Raw genomic sequence first — 16,038 nt, forward strand, 5'->3', positions numbered from 1 at the left:
AAAATAGTATAACAGTATTTCAAATACATAGTTTTCAGATGCTAGCTCAAAAAATCTATTTGCCACTGCTTCATCTTGTGATCCAACTGTCACTTTTATAGTACATACAGTGGTAAAATAATTGCAGTCCTAGACAAAATAAAAAAAGTAAAAGTTTGTAAGAGTCCCTAATAGAAAAAAAAATCTATTTTATAAGGAGGCATTTAATATACTTAGCACTAGAATGGGAAAACCAGTAGGGAAAAATTATTCCACGTCTTCCCTGAACCTTCTCACATTTTAAAAAACAAATCTTTTGAGATTCTGAAATGTTTGAAATAATTTTCCCTTCAGCGCCGCCATTTCCAATCCTGGTCTCAGCCAGAAATTGGAAGTAATGAAGCTACCTCTGTAATATTTACATTCATTGCATGATTGGATTTGGGTGAGGGCGATTGAGTGTGCCACCAACTTTTTCTTTAAGGCTCCCAAGCCTGCAAGCTGATCTGAGTGGGCAGATCTGACAGATTATTAATGGGGCTCTGAACAGACACAGGGGTCCACTTACACATGTGAGATTGCACAAGTCAGGGAGGACTGTGTGCCTACTGGTCACCCCTTTGGGATAACTAACCAGTTTGCTTTACAAATGATCAATGAAGAGCAGGGTGTAGGTGATTTACTATAGATGTCTAAGGGGATAGCGGGAAATTATTAAACATTACCTCCAACGAAGAGTAAAAGCCTGTAGGTCATAGGACGTTCTCCATTTAGCATCTTAAAGGAAAACTATCTTAAAATCCATCTCCCTAAGAGAAGTTGCTGAAATAGCAGCAGTTGGGCTGTGGGGAACAGGAACTGTGAACAGCAGGATATGACAGGAACTGGGATATTTAACCAAAATGGGTCTAGATAAGAATATTAAATATTTCTTCTTCTAGTATAAACTTATATGCAGCAGAAGAACATGTACAAAGAAAAGTGTTTATTCTGTAAATAACTAGATCAGTGGTTCTCAAACTTTTGGGTACTGGTGACCCCTTTCACATAGCAAGCCTCTGAGTGTGACCCCCTAATAAATTAAAAACACTTGTTTATATATTTAACACCATTATAAATGCTTGAGGCAAAGCAAGGTTTGGGGTGGAGGCTGACAGCTTGCGACCCCCACATGTAATAACCTCACGACCCCCAGAGGGGTCCCGACCCCCAGTTGGAGAACCTCTGGACTAGATTAATTTTGGTTATGTTTCATAACATTCTTTATTATAAATGTAATCTTTGCTTGTTTTAGCAGCCTGCCTCACAGATGGCAAATTACACTTACTTCGGATATGATTCTCAGCACAATAAAGCATATCAGCTGCATGAACAAATTGATATCCTGTTCCTCTCATACACAGCTCTTCTTCAGTGTATCCCAGCACAATTTTTCCTCTGTAAGACAAAAAGGAAAACAAACTGTAGCACTACTGGTGTATCAATGTACAGTATGAACACAGGAATTAATCAATCAGGGCTAAACATTTCTGCTACAGCAGAGTATGTCATCAGTATTTACAATAAAGATTTTATGCAAGATTTTATGTGATTCTTCTTACAAAATTTAGCAAATACATCATGAGCCATACGGCCTTTATTATTTACCTAAACTGACTTCAGAATACAGAAATGCTTCCACAAAATGAAACTGGATATTAAGGCTAGAATTTCCAAAAATAGATATTTAAAGTTATGCTCCTAATTCTGTATTTTGTTATGTATCAGCAAATAAGTGCGGTAATTTTCAGAATTACAGTGCAAGCAGTAGCTCCCGTTTACTGCAAGGGGACTCCCTAGTCTGCTTGGCATTTTGTTTTGTGTGCGTGCAAATCAAGCCACGTTTTACTGGTAGGTGTTAAATATGGCATTAAATTTCCCCCCTAACATTTCCTTGCTAGTTAGATAAGTATTCTGGGCAATTTTCTACATCTATTCTAGCCAAAGGTGTATTCAAGAATATGCCACTTATGTTACTGAAGAGTCTGGGGATGCTCATAGTGTAATTAGGTGGTCTGTGAAGACATGAGTCCCATTGAATCAAAGTCAGCACTGTGTGCTCTAGTTCATAGATTATAGGACTGGAAGGGACCTCGAGAGGTCATCGAGTCCAGTCCCCTGCCCGCATGGCAGGACCAAATACTGTCTAGACCATCCCTGATAGACATTTATCTAACCTACTCTTAAATATCTCCAGAGACGGAGATTCCACAACCTCCCTAGGCAATTTGTTCCCGTGTTTAACCACCCTGACAGTTAGGAACTTTTTCCTAATGTCCAACCTAGACCTCCCTTGCTGCAGTTTAAACCCATTGTTTCTGGTTCTATCCTTAGAGGCTAAGGTGAACAAGTTCTCTCCCTCCTCCTTATGACACCCTTTTAGATACCTGAAAACTGCTATCATGTCCCCTCTCAGTCTTCTCTTTTCCAAACTAAACAAACCCAGTTCTTTCAGCCTTCCTTCATAGGTCATGTTCTCAAGACCTTTAATCATTCTTGTTGCTCTTCTTTGGACCCTTTCCAATTTCTCCACATCTTTTTTAAAATGCGGCGCCCAGAACTGGACACAATACTCCAGCTGAGGCCTAACCAGAGCAGAGTAGAGCGGAAGAATGACTTCTCGTGTCTTGCTCACAACACACCTGTTAATACATCCCAGAATCATGTTTGCTTTTTTTGCAACAGCATCACACTGTTGACTCATATTTAGCTTGTGGTCCACTATAACCCCTAGATCCCTTTCTGTCGTACTCCTTCCTAGACAGTCTTTTCCCATTCTGTATGTGTGAAATTGATTTTTCCTTCCTAAGTGGAGCACTTTGCATTTGTCTTTGTTAAACTTCATCCTGTTTAACTCAGACCATTTCTCCAATTTGTCCAGATCATTTTGAATTATGACCCTGTCCTCCAAAGTAGTTGCAATCCCTCCCAGTTTGGTATCATCCGCAAACTTAATAAGCGTACTTTCTATGCCAATATCTAAGTCGTTGATGAAGATATCGAACAGAGCCGGTCCCAAAACAGACCCCTGCGGAACCCCACTCGTTACGCCTTTCCAGCAGGATTGGGAACCATTAATAACAACTCTCTGAGTACGGTTATCCAGCCAGTTATGCACCCACCTTATAGTAGCCCCATCTAATTTGTATTTGCCTAGTTTATCGATAAGAATATCATGCGAGACCGTATCAAATGCCTTACTAAAGTCTAGGTATACCACATCCACCGCTTCACCCTTATCCACAAGGCTCGTTATCCTATCAAAGAAAGCTATCAGATTGGTTTGACATGATTTGTTCTTCACAAATCCATGCTGGCTGTTCCCTATCACCTTACCACCTTCCAAGTGTTTGCAGATGATTTCCTTAATTACTTGCTCCATTATCTTCCCTGGCACAGAAGTTAAACTAACTGGTCTGTAATTACCTGGGTTGTTTTTATTTCCCTTTTTATAGATGGGCACTATATTTGCCCTTTTCCAGTCTTCTGGAATCTCTCCCGTCTCCCATGACTTTCCAAAGATAATAGCTAGAGGCTCAGATACCTCCTCTATTAGCTCCTTGAGTATTCTAGGATGCATTTCATCAGGCCCGGGTGACTTGCAGGCATCTAACTTTTCTAAGTGATTTTTAACTTGTTCTTTTTTTATTTTATCCGCTAAACCTACCCCCTTCCCATTAGCATTCACTATGTTAGGCATTCCTTCAGACTTCTCGGTGAAGACCGAAACAAAGAAGTCATTAAGCATCTCTGCCATTTCCAAGTTTCCTGTTACTGTTTCTCCCTCTTCACTAATCAGTGGGCCTACCCTGTCTTTGGTCTTCCTCTTGCTTCTAATGTATTGATAAAAAGTCTTCTCGTTTCCTTTTATTCCCGTAGCTAGTTTGAGCTCATTTTGTGCCTTTGCCTTTCTAATCTTGCCCCTGCATTCCTGTGTTGTTTGCCTATATTCATCCTTTGTAATCTGTCCTAGTTTCCATTTTTTATATGACTCCTTTTTATTTTTTAGATCGTGCAAGATCTCGTGGTTAAGCCAAGGTGGTCTTTTGCCACATTTTCTATCTTTCCTAACCAGCGGAATAGCTTGCTTTTGGGCCCTTAATAGTGTCCCTTTGAAAAACTGCCAACTCTCCTCAGTTGTTTTTCCCCTCAGTCTTGATTCCCATGGGACCTTACCTATCAGCTCTCTGAGCTTCCCAAAATCTGCCTTCCTGAAATCCATTGTCTCTATTTTGCTGTTCTCCCTTCTACCCTTCCTTAGAATTGCAAACTCTATGATTTCATGATCACTTTCACCCAGGCTGCCTTCTACTTTCACATTCTCAACGAGTTCCTCCCTATTTGTTAAAATCAAGTCTAGAACAGCTTCCCCCCTAGTAGCTTTTTCAACCTTCTGAAATAAAAAGTTGTCTCCAATGCAGTCCAAGAATTTGTTGGATAGTCTGTGCCCCGCTGTGTTATTTTCCCAACATATATCCGGATAATTGAAGTCCCCCATCACCACCAAATCTCGGGCTTTGGATGATTTTGTTAGTTGCTTGAAAAAAGCCTCATCCACCTCTTCCACCTGGTTAGGTGGCCTGTAGTAGACTCCTAGCATGATATCTCCCTTGTTTTTTGCCCCTTTAAGCCTAACCCAGAGACTCTCAACACTTCCGTCTCCTATGTCCATCTCTACCTCAGTCCAAGTGTGTACATTTTTAATATATAAGGCAACACCTCCTCCCTTTTCCCCCTGTCTATCCTTCCTGAGCAAGCTGTACCCATCCACACCAACATTCCAATCATGTGTATTATCCCACCAAGTTTCAGTGATGCCAACAAGGTCATAGTTGTATTTATTTATTAGCACTTCCAGTTCTTCCTGCTTATTCCCCATACTTCTCGCATTTGTATATAGGCATCTAAGATACTGGTTTGATCTTTCCTCCCAGTTTTGTCCTGACTCTCCTTTCTCTCTGCCAATATAGCCCACACTCCCTCTCGTTTCCGACCCATCTCCCCGGTCTCCATGTTCCCCACTTACCTGTGGGCTTTGCTCACCTGTCCCCGTCGAACCTAGTTTAAAGCCCTCCTCACTAGGTTAGCCAGTCTGTGTCACAGAAGCCCATGATGTCTCTTAACCCCCCTTCTCTTAAAAAAAAATTTAAGCACCTCCATCCTCAAGTTATTAAACACCTTTTCCATCGTCTGCATTTCATGCCAGCTGACACTCACTTGAGCTGCTCAGTTTGGGAGTGGACGCGAACGCCACAGTACTAAAGGGAACACAAGAGTTGTGCTGGCAGGAGCACCATGCTCCATAGAAGTCAACAGGAGTTGACTTTGAGAGCCCTTTGTGGCCACAGCAGGATCAACAGGATATTATCAGGAATGGGGATGAAGAATGGAAGAGGCAATAATTTTGAAGGAGCTGGGGGTATCTCCCAGAGGGTTTGACAGTGGAATGCTCAGTGGAAGGAAAGACTGAGGAGGAAGACATCTGGGGCGTCCAAAGAAAGGAAGATGCAGTAGAAAGAAAAAGGAAAGATGTGGGTAACAAAAGGAAAGAGAAAATAAAAAGGAAAGGAAACAAGAGACAAAATAAAGAATAAGTGGTTTGTGAATAAAAAAGAAAAATGGGAGATGGAAGGTAAGACAATATAATAAATACAAAAACAAAAATGGAAAGAGGAAGAGATGAAGATAGCAACCTCATGGCTAGCAAATTTTACTTCTCTTTTATATATTCACATCTACTTTTCTTTATTGGGATTAGTAGTAGTTGGGGGAATATAGAAAAAGCATACTCATATACTGATGGAAAGGGTGGAGGATAATCTGGCTGTACATTGTGCACCACGGGTCCACGGAAATCTAACCAGGGTTATCCAATCATAAATGGGAGAGAAGATTTAAAGCATTGAGAACACTGAAAATCTGATCTCAGAAAGGGAGGGAGAAGGGAAAAACTCAGGACAGGCCAGAGGATTTTATCTTTAATCAATTTAGTGCGCTTTTTGCCATGCTTGGGGCATGGTTGTGCTATGCTGATCTAGAAATGTAGTAGGGTTTATTTTCTTAAAATGAAGACAAAATAATGGTTTGGAAGGAAACTGGTCCAAAGCACTGTGCAAAACAGTTATTTCATGTGATTAATTTCTGTATAATTTTGTTTCACTTACAGCTAATTTGCAACAAATCACATTTCCATAGTAGTTTACATCTATTTGAATTGAAAGGGTGGCTGGGTGTAGTGGAGGAGGAGGAGGAGACGATGAGAAAGATGCTTTGATTTGGGTGAACTTCATTCTCATCAGTGGAGAGTATTCTAAATCAGCCCTCCCAGGGGCTACTTTTATCCCTAATTCATAAAGATACTTCTAAAGAGCAATTTTTTGTTTTGATAATGCTCAGGAGATAGGCATTATCAAACAGTTTATGAAGAGGATATCTGTAGACAGTACCCTTTCTATCTACAAGTGCTTTATATCTTCCAGCAGTGGAGGAGAAAAACCTAATGACAAATTACTACTTACCACCCCAATACACAATCACCTCCAATGCTCACCTAAAGGTACCCATTTAAACACTTTAAAGATGCAGAGATCTATTTCAGCTGCAAGTGTACAGGGAAATGTAACATGCTATGTAGATGACCATGTACCTACTTTGCATCACAGCCTATAGGTGTGAAGTCCAGTTTGTGTTTAGTTCTGAAAATGAAGTTTTTGGTTCGTATCTCAAGGATGGATGGAGGCTGCAGTGGGGTAGCCACTGCAAATAAAGCCAGCTGAGGAGAGACAGGAGAGCCATCCTTCCCTTTCTTGTTCTGTCCATGAAGAAACTTTAATCGCCCTTGAAAATTCATGGCCTTCAGATGAGGAAAATATATAGTGATCACAGATTAGAGAGATATTCATGCATCAAACTTTTTTTTTTTTTTTTGATAACATATTTCTCTGAAAAGTGGCACTTATTTTAACTTCCATCACATTCATGCTTTGGACCTTAATTAATATTAAAAAATTAATAAAAAAATAGAGTTATGCTGCTATACTTAGATGCCTGTCATTTAGAAATCTATTACCCCATAAACCCATCTCAAAAAGCAAACACGGAAAACCTGGTGTAAAACAGAACATCACCAGTAAACAAAAGCTGCATTGTTCTGAACTCTATGTAAGCGGAGATGGATTCAGAGAATCTTTTATTTTATTCCTAGGCAATATTACCACCATTCTCTAGTTTTATACACTTTAGGCAACAGTGGAAGCCTTTATATAATTGTATACTCACCAAGAACCCAGATGAATTATCCAGGAGGCACCGTAATCTGCAGACAAAATTTCTTTCCATAAAGGAAGAATTCTCTGGAGGAAGCTGTTCTGGCTTATAATAGGCTGCTGGCTGTGAAAAAGCATTATCGCCTGCAGGAAAAGATTATTTATAAGGGTTATTTTTAGAGAAACACCTAGTGAAGGCTATCTATAACAAATGATCTTCCGCCCCATAAACAAAATCTCAGGTCATGACCTGAATGTGAACAATGTAAATTGGAAACATCCTCAAGACCTACATTGACTGCACCACTAGTAATGGTTTAAATATCAATTCTCCTGATAGGATTGTGTTTAACTGTTTATCATACTGATAGAATTGTGTCGAACACACCTCCTAGTTGTTCTTTAGTAGTCCTTTTTTTAGTTTATGATTCAGATTTTGAAACAGTCTTGGAAAATTAGATTTCTCCATGGACAATGTCCACACTGCCTTACAGGTGGGATTTTCAAAGGGAGTTTGGCAGTCAACTCCCATTTATTTTCCTTGGGCACCTAACTCCACTGAGTCCTTTTGAAAATCCTACAGCATTTCCTGTTGATGCCTAATATTGCATTAAGAAATCACAACTCTCCAAGCATCTAACAAAATCCAACAGGAAAAGTGCCACAGATCAGCTGCTCTGTTCAGTTGTGCACACTGCCACTTGTTAAATGTTCGTTTATTTTTATAGAAACATTCTCCAATTCATATATTGTGATGTCTCTATAGCAGGTGCAGAATACAGAAACAACAAAAGCAGCAAGATTTGTTGTGTACAGTGCTGATCATGAAATCAGTGTGTAGTTCTATCCATCAGACGCATGTGCAACTTAAGGATGTGTAACTGAGGTGGTAAAATGATACTGTGTTGGCAATTTAGGATAACTATTTGCTGGTGAAGTGACATTCAGGCATTAATTTATACTTCAACTGTTAAGGTCCAAGAAACACAATGCAAAAAATAAGTTTCAGAGTAACAGCCGTGTTAGTCTGTATCCGCAAAAAGAAGAACAGGAGTACTTGTGGCACCTTAGAGACTAACAAATTTATTAGAGCATAAGCTTTCGTGGACTACAGCCCACTTCTTCGGATGCATATAGAATGGAACATATAATGAGGAGATATATATACACACATACAGAGAGCATAAACAGGTGGGAGTTGTCTTACTAACTCTGAGAGGCCAATTAATTAAGAGAAAAAAAAAAAAAAAAAAACTTTTGAAGTGATAATCAAGCTAGCCGAGTACAGACAGTGTGATAAGAAGTGTGAGAGTACTTACAAGGGGAGATAGTCAACGTTTGTAATGGCTCAGCCATTCCCAGTCCTTATTCAAACCGGAGTTGATTGTGTCTAGTTTGCATATCAATTCTAGCTCTGCAGTCTCTCTTTGGAGTCTGTTTTTGAAGTTTTTCTGTTGTAATATAGCCACCCGCAGGTCTGTCACTGAATGACCAGACAGGTTAAAGTGTTCTCCCACTGGTTTTTGAGTATTTTGATTCCTGATGTCAGATTTGTGTCCATTAATTCTTTTGCGTAGAGACTGTCCGGTTTGGCCAATGTACATGGCAGAGGGGCATTGCTGGCACATGATGGCATAGATCACATTGGTAGATGTGCAGGTGAACGAGCCCCTGATGGTATGGCTGATGTTTCGCCATACCATCAGGGGCTCGTTCACCTGCACATCTACCAATGTGATCTATGCCATCATGTGCCAGCAATGCCCCTCTGCCATGTACATTGGCCAAACCGGACAGTCTCTACGCAAAAGAATTAATGGACACAAATCTGACATCAGGAATCAAAATACTCAAAAACCAGTGGGAGAACACTTTAACCTGTCTGGTCATTCAGTGACAGACCTGCGGGTGGCTATATTACAACAGAAAAACTTCAAAAACAGACTCCAAAGAGAGACTGCAGAGCTAGAATTGATATGCAAACTAGACACAATCAACTCCGGTTTGAATAAGGACTGGGAATGGCTGAGCCATTACAAACGTTGACTATCTCCCCTTGTAAGTACTCTCACACTTCTTATCACACTGTCTGTACTCGGCTAGCTTGATTATCACTTCAAAAGTTTTTTTTTTTTTTTTTTTTTTTTTTTTCTCTTAATTAATTGGCCTCTCAGAGTTAGTAAGACAACTCCCACCTGTTTATGCTCTCTGTATGTGTGTATATATATCTCCTCATTATATGTTCCATTCTATATGCATCCGAAGAAGTGGGCTGTAGTCCACGAAAGCTTATGCTCTAATAAATTTGTTAGTCTCTAAGGTGCCACAAGTACTCCTGTTCTTCTTAATGCAAAAAATATTGCATCAGTAACCTGTAAACTGACCATATGATCTGCATGATGTTACACGTTACAATTACTGTACTATGTCTGTTCAATGTCAGTTAATGAAGTACTCTTTGCAGGCAATATATACATATACATACACATACACCCACCCCCCCACCCCCCCCCACCACCAAAAAGTGACCTACCAAAATAATTGATATGCACATACAGATGCAATTGAGAAAACTGCCACACAGTTTTCCCTGGGGGGAGGGATAGCTCAGTGGTTTGAACATTGGCCTGCTAACCCCAGGGTTGTGAGCTCAATCCTTGAGGGGGGCATTTAGGGATCTGGGGCAAAACCAGTACTTGGTCCTGCTAGTGAAGGCAGGAGGCTGGACTCGACTCAATGACCTTTCAAGATCCCTTCCAGTTCTATGAGATAGGTATATCTCCACATATTATTATTTAGTAAGAACTAAGTAAGATCTCTTATGCAATATATACAGCGTGTCTTTGGAGCTATGCAAAGAGCTTGATTAAAATAAACTAATCAGGTGCGTAAAACCTACACAAAATTTGCTCTGGCATTTACTCTAATAGAAATTCAATAACTAAGAGCATCAATGAAAAACCACACGAAGTCAATTGAGGAAACTGATTTTGATGGTATAAAAAACTCAAACATTAAATTCCAGATCTCAAGCAAGATCTAATCTGTTGTTTCTCATATATCATAACATAATAAAGTAAATGAGTTGCACATTAACTACGGTACCATTCTCTCTCACACTATTTTGGGAGTAATTTTATACAGTCTTGAAACACTCTTCAGCAATACACATTTAACTATCCATGGTACAGCTGCACTCAAGAATGTCTGAAAGTTTCTTCTAACTTCCTTAGAAACAGGAAAGACCCAAACATACACACTGGCACTGCTTTTTTGGATCCAGGGATCTAAAAGGTCATGAAACCTGGACTCTAATTTCAAGGTGTTAAAAGCCACCTATAATTAACTATGAATGCCAAAAATGGCAATATGAACATTAACACTAGCAACTCAGGTAATTCATAGAAACATTCTGGAACAGAAATCAACATAGCGCAACCTGAATAGTATGGTCTGGGGTACTCAATTGCTGTCTTGTTCTTTCTTGGACTTAATCTTACTCTTAATACTAACACAGCAGGCTCCCTCCACAGCAGAGCTACATCTGAAATTTTGAACCATGTTTCATTATGGAAAACTAATTTTTACACTGTCTTCCTTACTGTCATACCTACTATTTCCCCCTATGAAAACAAACCAAAAAAGGAAAGTAAAAACAGCAAAATGACATACATGGAATGTTTTCAGTTTTCCATATAAGAAGAAAATGTTATCAGCCATGAAAACATGTTAATCCAGATTACCACACTATACACACAATTTACTATTTAAATATGAAATGTTTGTACTACACTGAAAACTAATGGTTTCTAACCTCAGAAACTAATTTTTCTGATTTACAGGTCCAGTAAATGGATGGCTAGTTGAATGAACTATTCCTTTCCATTCTGCCCTTAACTCCAACCATGCCTCACAATGGGTAAAATGTTTGTTCAGTGTCCATAGCACTTTTATCCTGTGGGTCACTAAAAGTACAAATCAAGACAAATATATGTATATGAGATGAGGGTATTAAAAATCAGAAGTGAATTAAAGTAGATAATGCTTTCACTAATATATCAGGGTCCTTGTGATAATAAATGTGACATTTGTTATGTATCTGAATTAAATAATAAAAAAAAGACCTGAGAACCAAAAGCTGTATTTTCCCAATTTACAAGTAATCTGGTGTGAAAACAGTTTAACAGTTTTAAATAAACTAGAAACATACTGTATAGCACTACTCTGTTCTTACATTACTTCCATCATTCAAGTGAAAACTGATGCTGAGTTAAGCTATTGTCTTACCTTTTCACACAACATTATTTATAAGTTGCTCTGCGCTGTTAAAGGGAATTTTTAATCTTGGAATGCTTTTTCACTCTAGAGTAAACCACTCTATACAAATATGTCTTCTGACAACAGCTGTTTGCTAAATTAAGTCCCAACGCTAAATCAAAAGACATGTTCACTGTAGTATGTTTTCAGCTAGATCTGGATCAATTTACACATCTGGTATAAACACTATAAAAACTAGTTGAGTCACAAACACAAACGAACTGTTTTGTACTAGGAACACCAACAACTGTGAAGCACACTGAGCTTTAAATGAGCCAAGACCCAGGGCCGGCTCTGGCTTTCTGGCCGCCCCAAGCAAAAAAAACCTGTGGCGGCCAGAACAGCAAAACAAAGCAAAGCAAAGCAAAAAAAAAAAAAAAAAAAAAAAGAACGACCTGCGGCGCGGCCGGAGCCAGGGTGCCTCCCTGCCCTGCAGATGTGCCCCGGCTAGCGGGGGGAGAAAGAGAAGGGGGGCGGCCAGGGCTTCAGCAGGGCGCTGCCACGCGGCCCCTCCCGCCGTGCCCCCTGCCGGGAGGGCTCCACACGACTCCGGGTGGCTGGGAGGGAAGGACGTGGGCTGCCCTGCCGGGCTTGCTGCAGGGCGCTCCCGTCCTCCAAGCCGCTGCCCCCTAAAGGGCGACCAGAGCAGAACAACAACAAAAAACAAAAAAACAAAAATAAAAAAAAGCGCCTGTGCTGCCCTAGGATTGGGCGGAATGCCGCCTCCTACAAGCTGCCGCCCCAAGCACCAGCTTGCTCGGCTGGTGCCTGCCCTGCCAAGACCACAGGTCAAGGATATTTGGTCTTTTCCTACCTAGCTTAGTGAACATTTACCTTATTAAATACTGAAGTATGCCATCGGTCTGCAATTTAAGAAGGTTAAAGGGAAACTGTAAAATTTTAAATCAAATTTCCTTATGTAGGTAGATTGACCATAATATGGATTATTCCTTGTTTGGTGGATTCAAAGTGGAAATAATCCAATAATAAGTAGGAAGATGGGGCCTGGCCCACATATTTATAAAACTACAGTGCCAAAATGCACTTATCCAAAATGTTTTCAACCTAATAAAGGTCTTCTGTCCTCTATGGATATAAAATGCCTTGCCCTCTTTGTCATGCAGTTTTAGTGGTGAAGGCCCAAATACCATTTGCATTGCTATAAAAAGAGCAGTACAAAAGCCTTATTAAAGCTCAATCTAAGAGTATCAATGAAGCTAGTATATATGATAATTCAAATACACCTCTACCTCGATATAACGCGACCCAACAACACGAATTCGGATACAATGCGGTAAAGCAGCACTCCGGGGGGGCGGGGCTGCACACTCTGGTAGATCAAAGCAAGTTCAATATAACGCGGTTTCACCTATAACGCGGTAAGATTTTTTGGCTCCCGAGGACAGCGTTATATTGAGGCAGAGGTGTACAACTTTTGGATGGTTTTCCAAATAATGTAAATTGTAAAAATGTCGTACCAAAAAAAAGTATTTCCAAATATGGCTTAGTTGGGGGTGGTCCTGCTTTAAGCAGGGGGTTGAACTAGATGACCTCCTGAAGTCTCTTCCAACCCTAATCTTCTATGATTCTATGAAACCACATGGTTACCTGGATACTGACTAGTTTGGTGGCTTTACTAGGTAGTATTCAGTTCCTTTGTTATTACAGAAAGCCAGCCATAAAGGCAGCTCTCCCAGTACCTATAGGTAAGAGATCTATTACTAATCGCTTCTCAATCCAAAAGATCAAATTGGCACCTACCTCATAAGGCCAATTAGGATAGTCTCTGGTTTTAAGGGCCATCCTTCTTGTGTATGCAGCTACCTTTTGTTCTTTTTCCTGCTCCTACCCAGGAGGGGGTGTACGTGAGAGAGACTTCATATGTGAACAGGGAATAAAAAGCCTCTCTTCCACAGCCACCAATGCACTTTTCCAGTGCAAAGATGTGACAAATGCACCCCTTCAGCCATCACAGAAGATGGGCAAAAAGTACTGAAAAGGTATGTCACACAATTTAAGTGACGTCCTGACTGAGCTAACAAATTTAATGTCAAGCTCAGTATCAGGAGAGAATGTGTAATAAATGCATAATTTCATGGAAGGGACACCCACACTTCATTCAAAGAGACATGATCAAGACCTTCCTTCCCTCCGGACAGAGATGTTTAGATAAATTGATTGGTTGTTGTCTGTGTTTGTATCTTCAGTTTATGAAATAAAAATCACATTTGGGCACTTTTAGAAACATAATATCCATCCTAGGCATCACATTATTTCACCCTAATTAATGAGTAGTGATGTGACGTGCAAGGCTTGGGATTTGCGCTTCAAAACAATATTTTCCACCTGTAATTTTCCATTTAAAGTGAAACTAAAATCTTGTTTATGCAAGAGTCATGTGTTAAATGCTTATCTGAAATAAGAATTTATGATTTAGAATACAAATACATAAAAGGCAACTGTAAGCTAGTTGATTGCATTCTCACCTTGTGTTCTCTGTGCAGAATCTGTCGTTTGTGCAGGGTTTAATGCCCAATGAAGCTGACGCTGAAACTCAGGTCTGTCTTCTGTATGAATCAATTCAAATACACTCTGGTGTATAATATCAGACTATATGCAAAAAGGAAAAAGTTGAGAGAGTAAGACATCTCTGATGACAGTACCAAAGTCATCTTATTGACTTCAATTACATGACTGGTTGCTGAACTGGATACTACAATCCATCTCACTAGAGATGCAATAATATAAGTTTGTATTTAAGAAGAACAAGTTTCATGAAATCATTTGTAAATGCTCATAAAAGAATCCAGTCGTGCCCATTAGAATTGAATTCCTTCCTGTTATATTTTGGTTTTCTTCTGACACAAGCTCAGCCTATCTTAATTTATCAAGATTTTATTTTTCACTCTTCATTGTCCATGACAGCCTAACAGAAATGTAAAAATAAGAAAACAGCTTTGCCATATACAGAAATGACAATGACAATGTCTCTCTCTCTTTTTTTTTTTTTTTTTTTAAATAGAGGAGATAAAGATGAAATGGATTTTTTTAAAGCACACTCCATTTTATATAGAAGCAAAGTAAGTACAGTGCCAATCAGGACTTGAGCATAGTTGTGATAGGAGACAAGGTCCCAAAGAAACTCACAAATATAAGACAAGTATAAACTCTGAACGTTGGTTTTGTTTGCCTGAAATCTTTCCCTATCTAAGGTCCATTTATATCTTTAATTATTAAACTGCCTTATCATTTGCAGTAATGGTGCTTAAGAACGGGATGTGAGCCAAACATTAAGAACTTCCTGCATCGGGGTTGAAAGAATTGAAGGAAAACTTTTTAAAGCTAAGAAAAGAATTTCAAAAGCAGGATCAGATAATTGAGATAAATTTCTGTACTGTAGGTTCTCTTAGAAAATATTTGCTTTCTGTGGTATCAACCATTATATAAACTCACAGTATCTAAATAACAAGGACATAAGGAATATAAGATGGTTTTGGCAGAAGCAACAGTTTAGCTCAAACAAATTAGTTCTTTGCTTTATCCATGTTTTATTAAAAAAGTCAACCATTACTAGAAAAACTGCCAGAAATACTAATTTTTAAATCTTAATGTAAGTTTTAAGCTTTACTTTTCATTCCATAAGAAATGCAAACTTGACATTTTGCAGTTACAATGTGCATTTCATACCTACTCTGTTTTTCCAACTTTTCTTATTTTTCAACAAAGGTGTGTAACTTGAAAAATATATATATTTTGTTTGGAGCATTTGCTTTTAAACTAAAATTCCCAATGCCCTTATCCATTGGCTAAGATGATAAAAGTAAGAAGAGATTCTATTGGGTCTAACAGCAACTACATATATCACCATCTAGCATATATATCCAGCACCCAGCAAGACAGATCTGTATCAATCCCAGGTGGTGAAGAAGTTAAGTACAACTGTACCTTCTGGATATCAGTATGATCATTTTCCATTAAACAGGATTTTTTTTTTTATATTCTGCAGCACAACATAATTTGTTTGGCTTATATATTAAGTGACGTTATCATTAAACAAAAACTCAGATCCTTCATTTACACAGTGAGTCATTTACAAAAAAGGTATTATACTTGAAGAAAAACAAACGCAAAAGAAACTAAAAAAAATTAGTAAACTAACCCAATACATAATTAAACTAACCTTAAAGCATATGTAGGTCATTTATTAAGAAAAGTTCCTATTAAAATTACCTTTCTAGTGAATGATGTACCATTCAGCACCGTAAATTGTGCAGCATTTCATACGATTTCAAACATTTGTTCCAGTACAGACAATTTAACTGTGAAAGTTCCCTGACTTGCTTAACACAATGTTGGAAAAATATTCGTATTTTGCTTGGCACAAGACCCCCTCTCTACTATATCAGCTAATACTAAAGAAGTATAGTACCAAAGTAAT

The 16,038-nt window shown here is 39.0% G+C and overlaps 1 protein-coding gene across 1 annotated transcript in view; it reads right to left on the reverse strand.

Moving 5' to 3' along the window:
* The window catches only part of AHR (aryl hydrocarbon receptor), a 107,553-nt gene that overhangs the window by 12,432 nt on the left and 79,083 nt on the right, over nucleotides 1–16,038 (reverse strand). Inside the window, exons 5-8 of the mRNA XM_054020266.1 lie at nucleotides 14,087–14,210; nucleotides 7,297–7,427; nucleotides 6,669–6,871; nucleotides 1,307–1,416 (exon numbers count right to left, since the gene is read on the reverse strand). Of these exons, the coding sequence (XP_053876241.1) occupies nucleotides 1,307–1,416; nucleotides 6,669–6,871; nucleotides 7,297–7,427; nucleotides 14,087–14,210 (568 nt within the window). The remainder of the gene's footprint in view (nucleotides 1–1,306; nucleotides 1,417–6,668; nucleotides 6,872–7,296; nucleotides 7,428–14,086; nucleotides 14,211–16,038) is intronic.

The sequence above is a fragment of the Malaclemys terrapin genome, chromosome 2 (genome assembly GCF_027887155.1).
Source record: "Malaclemys terrapin pileata isolate rMalTer1 chromosome 2, rMalTer1.hap1, whole genome shotgun sequence".
NCBI classification, from domain to species: domain Eukaryota; kingdom Metazoa; phylum Chordata; order Testudines; family Emydidae; genus Malaclemys; species Malaclemys terrapin.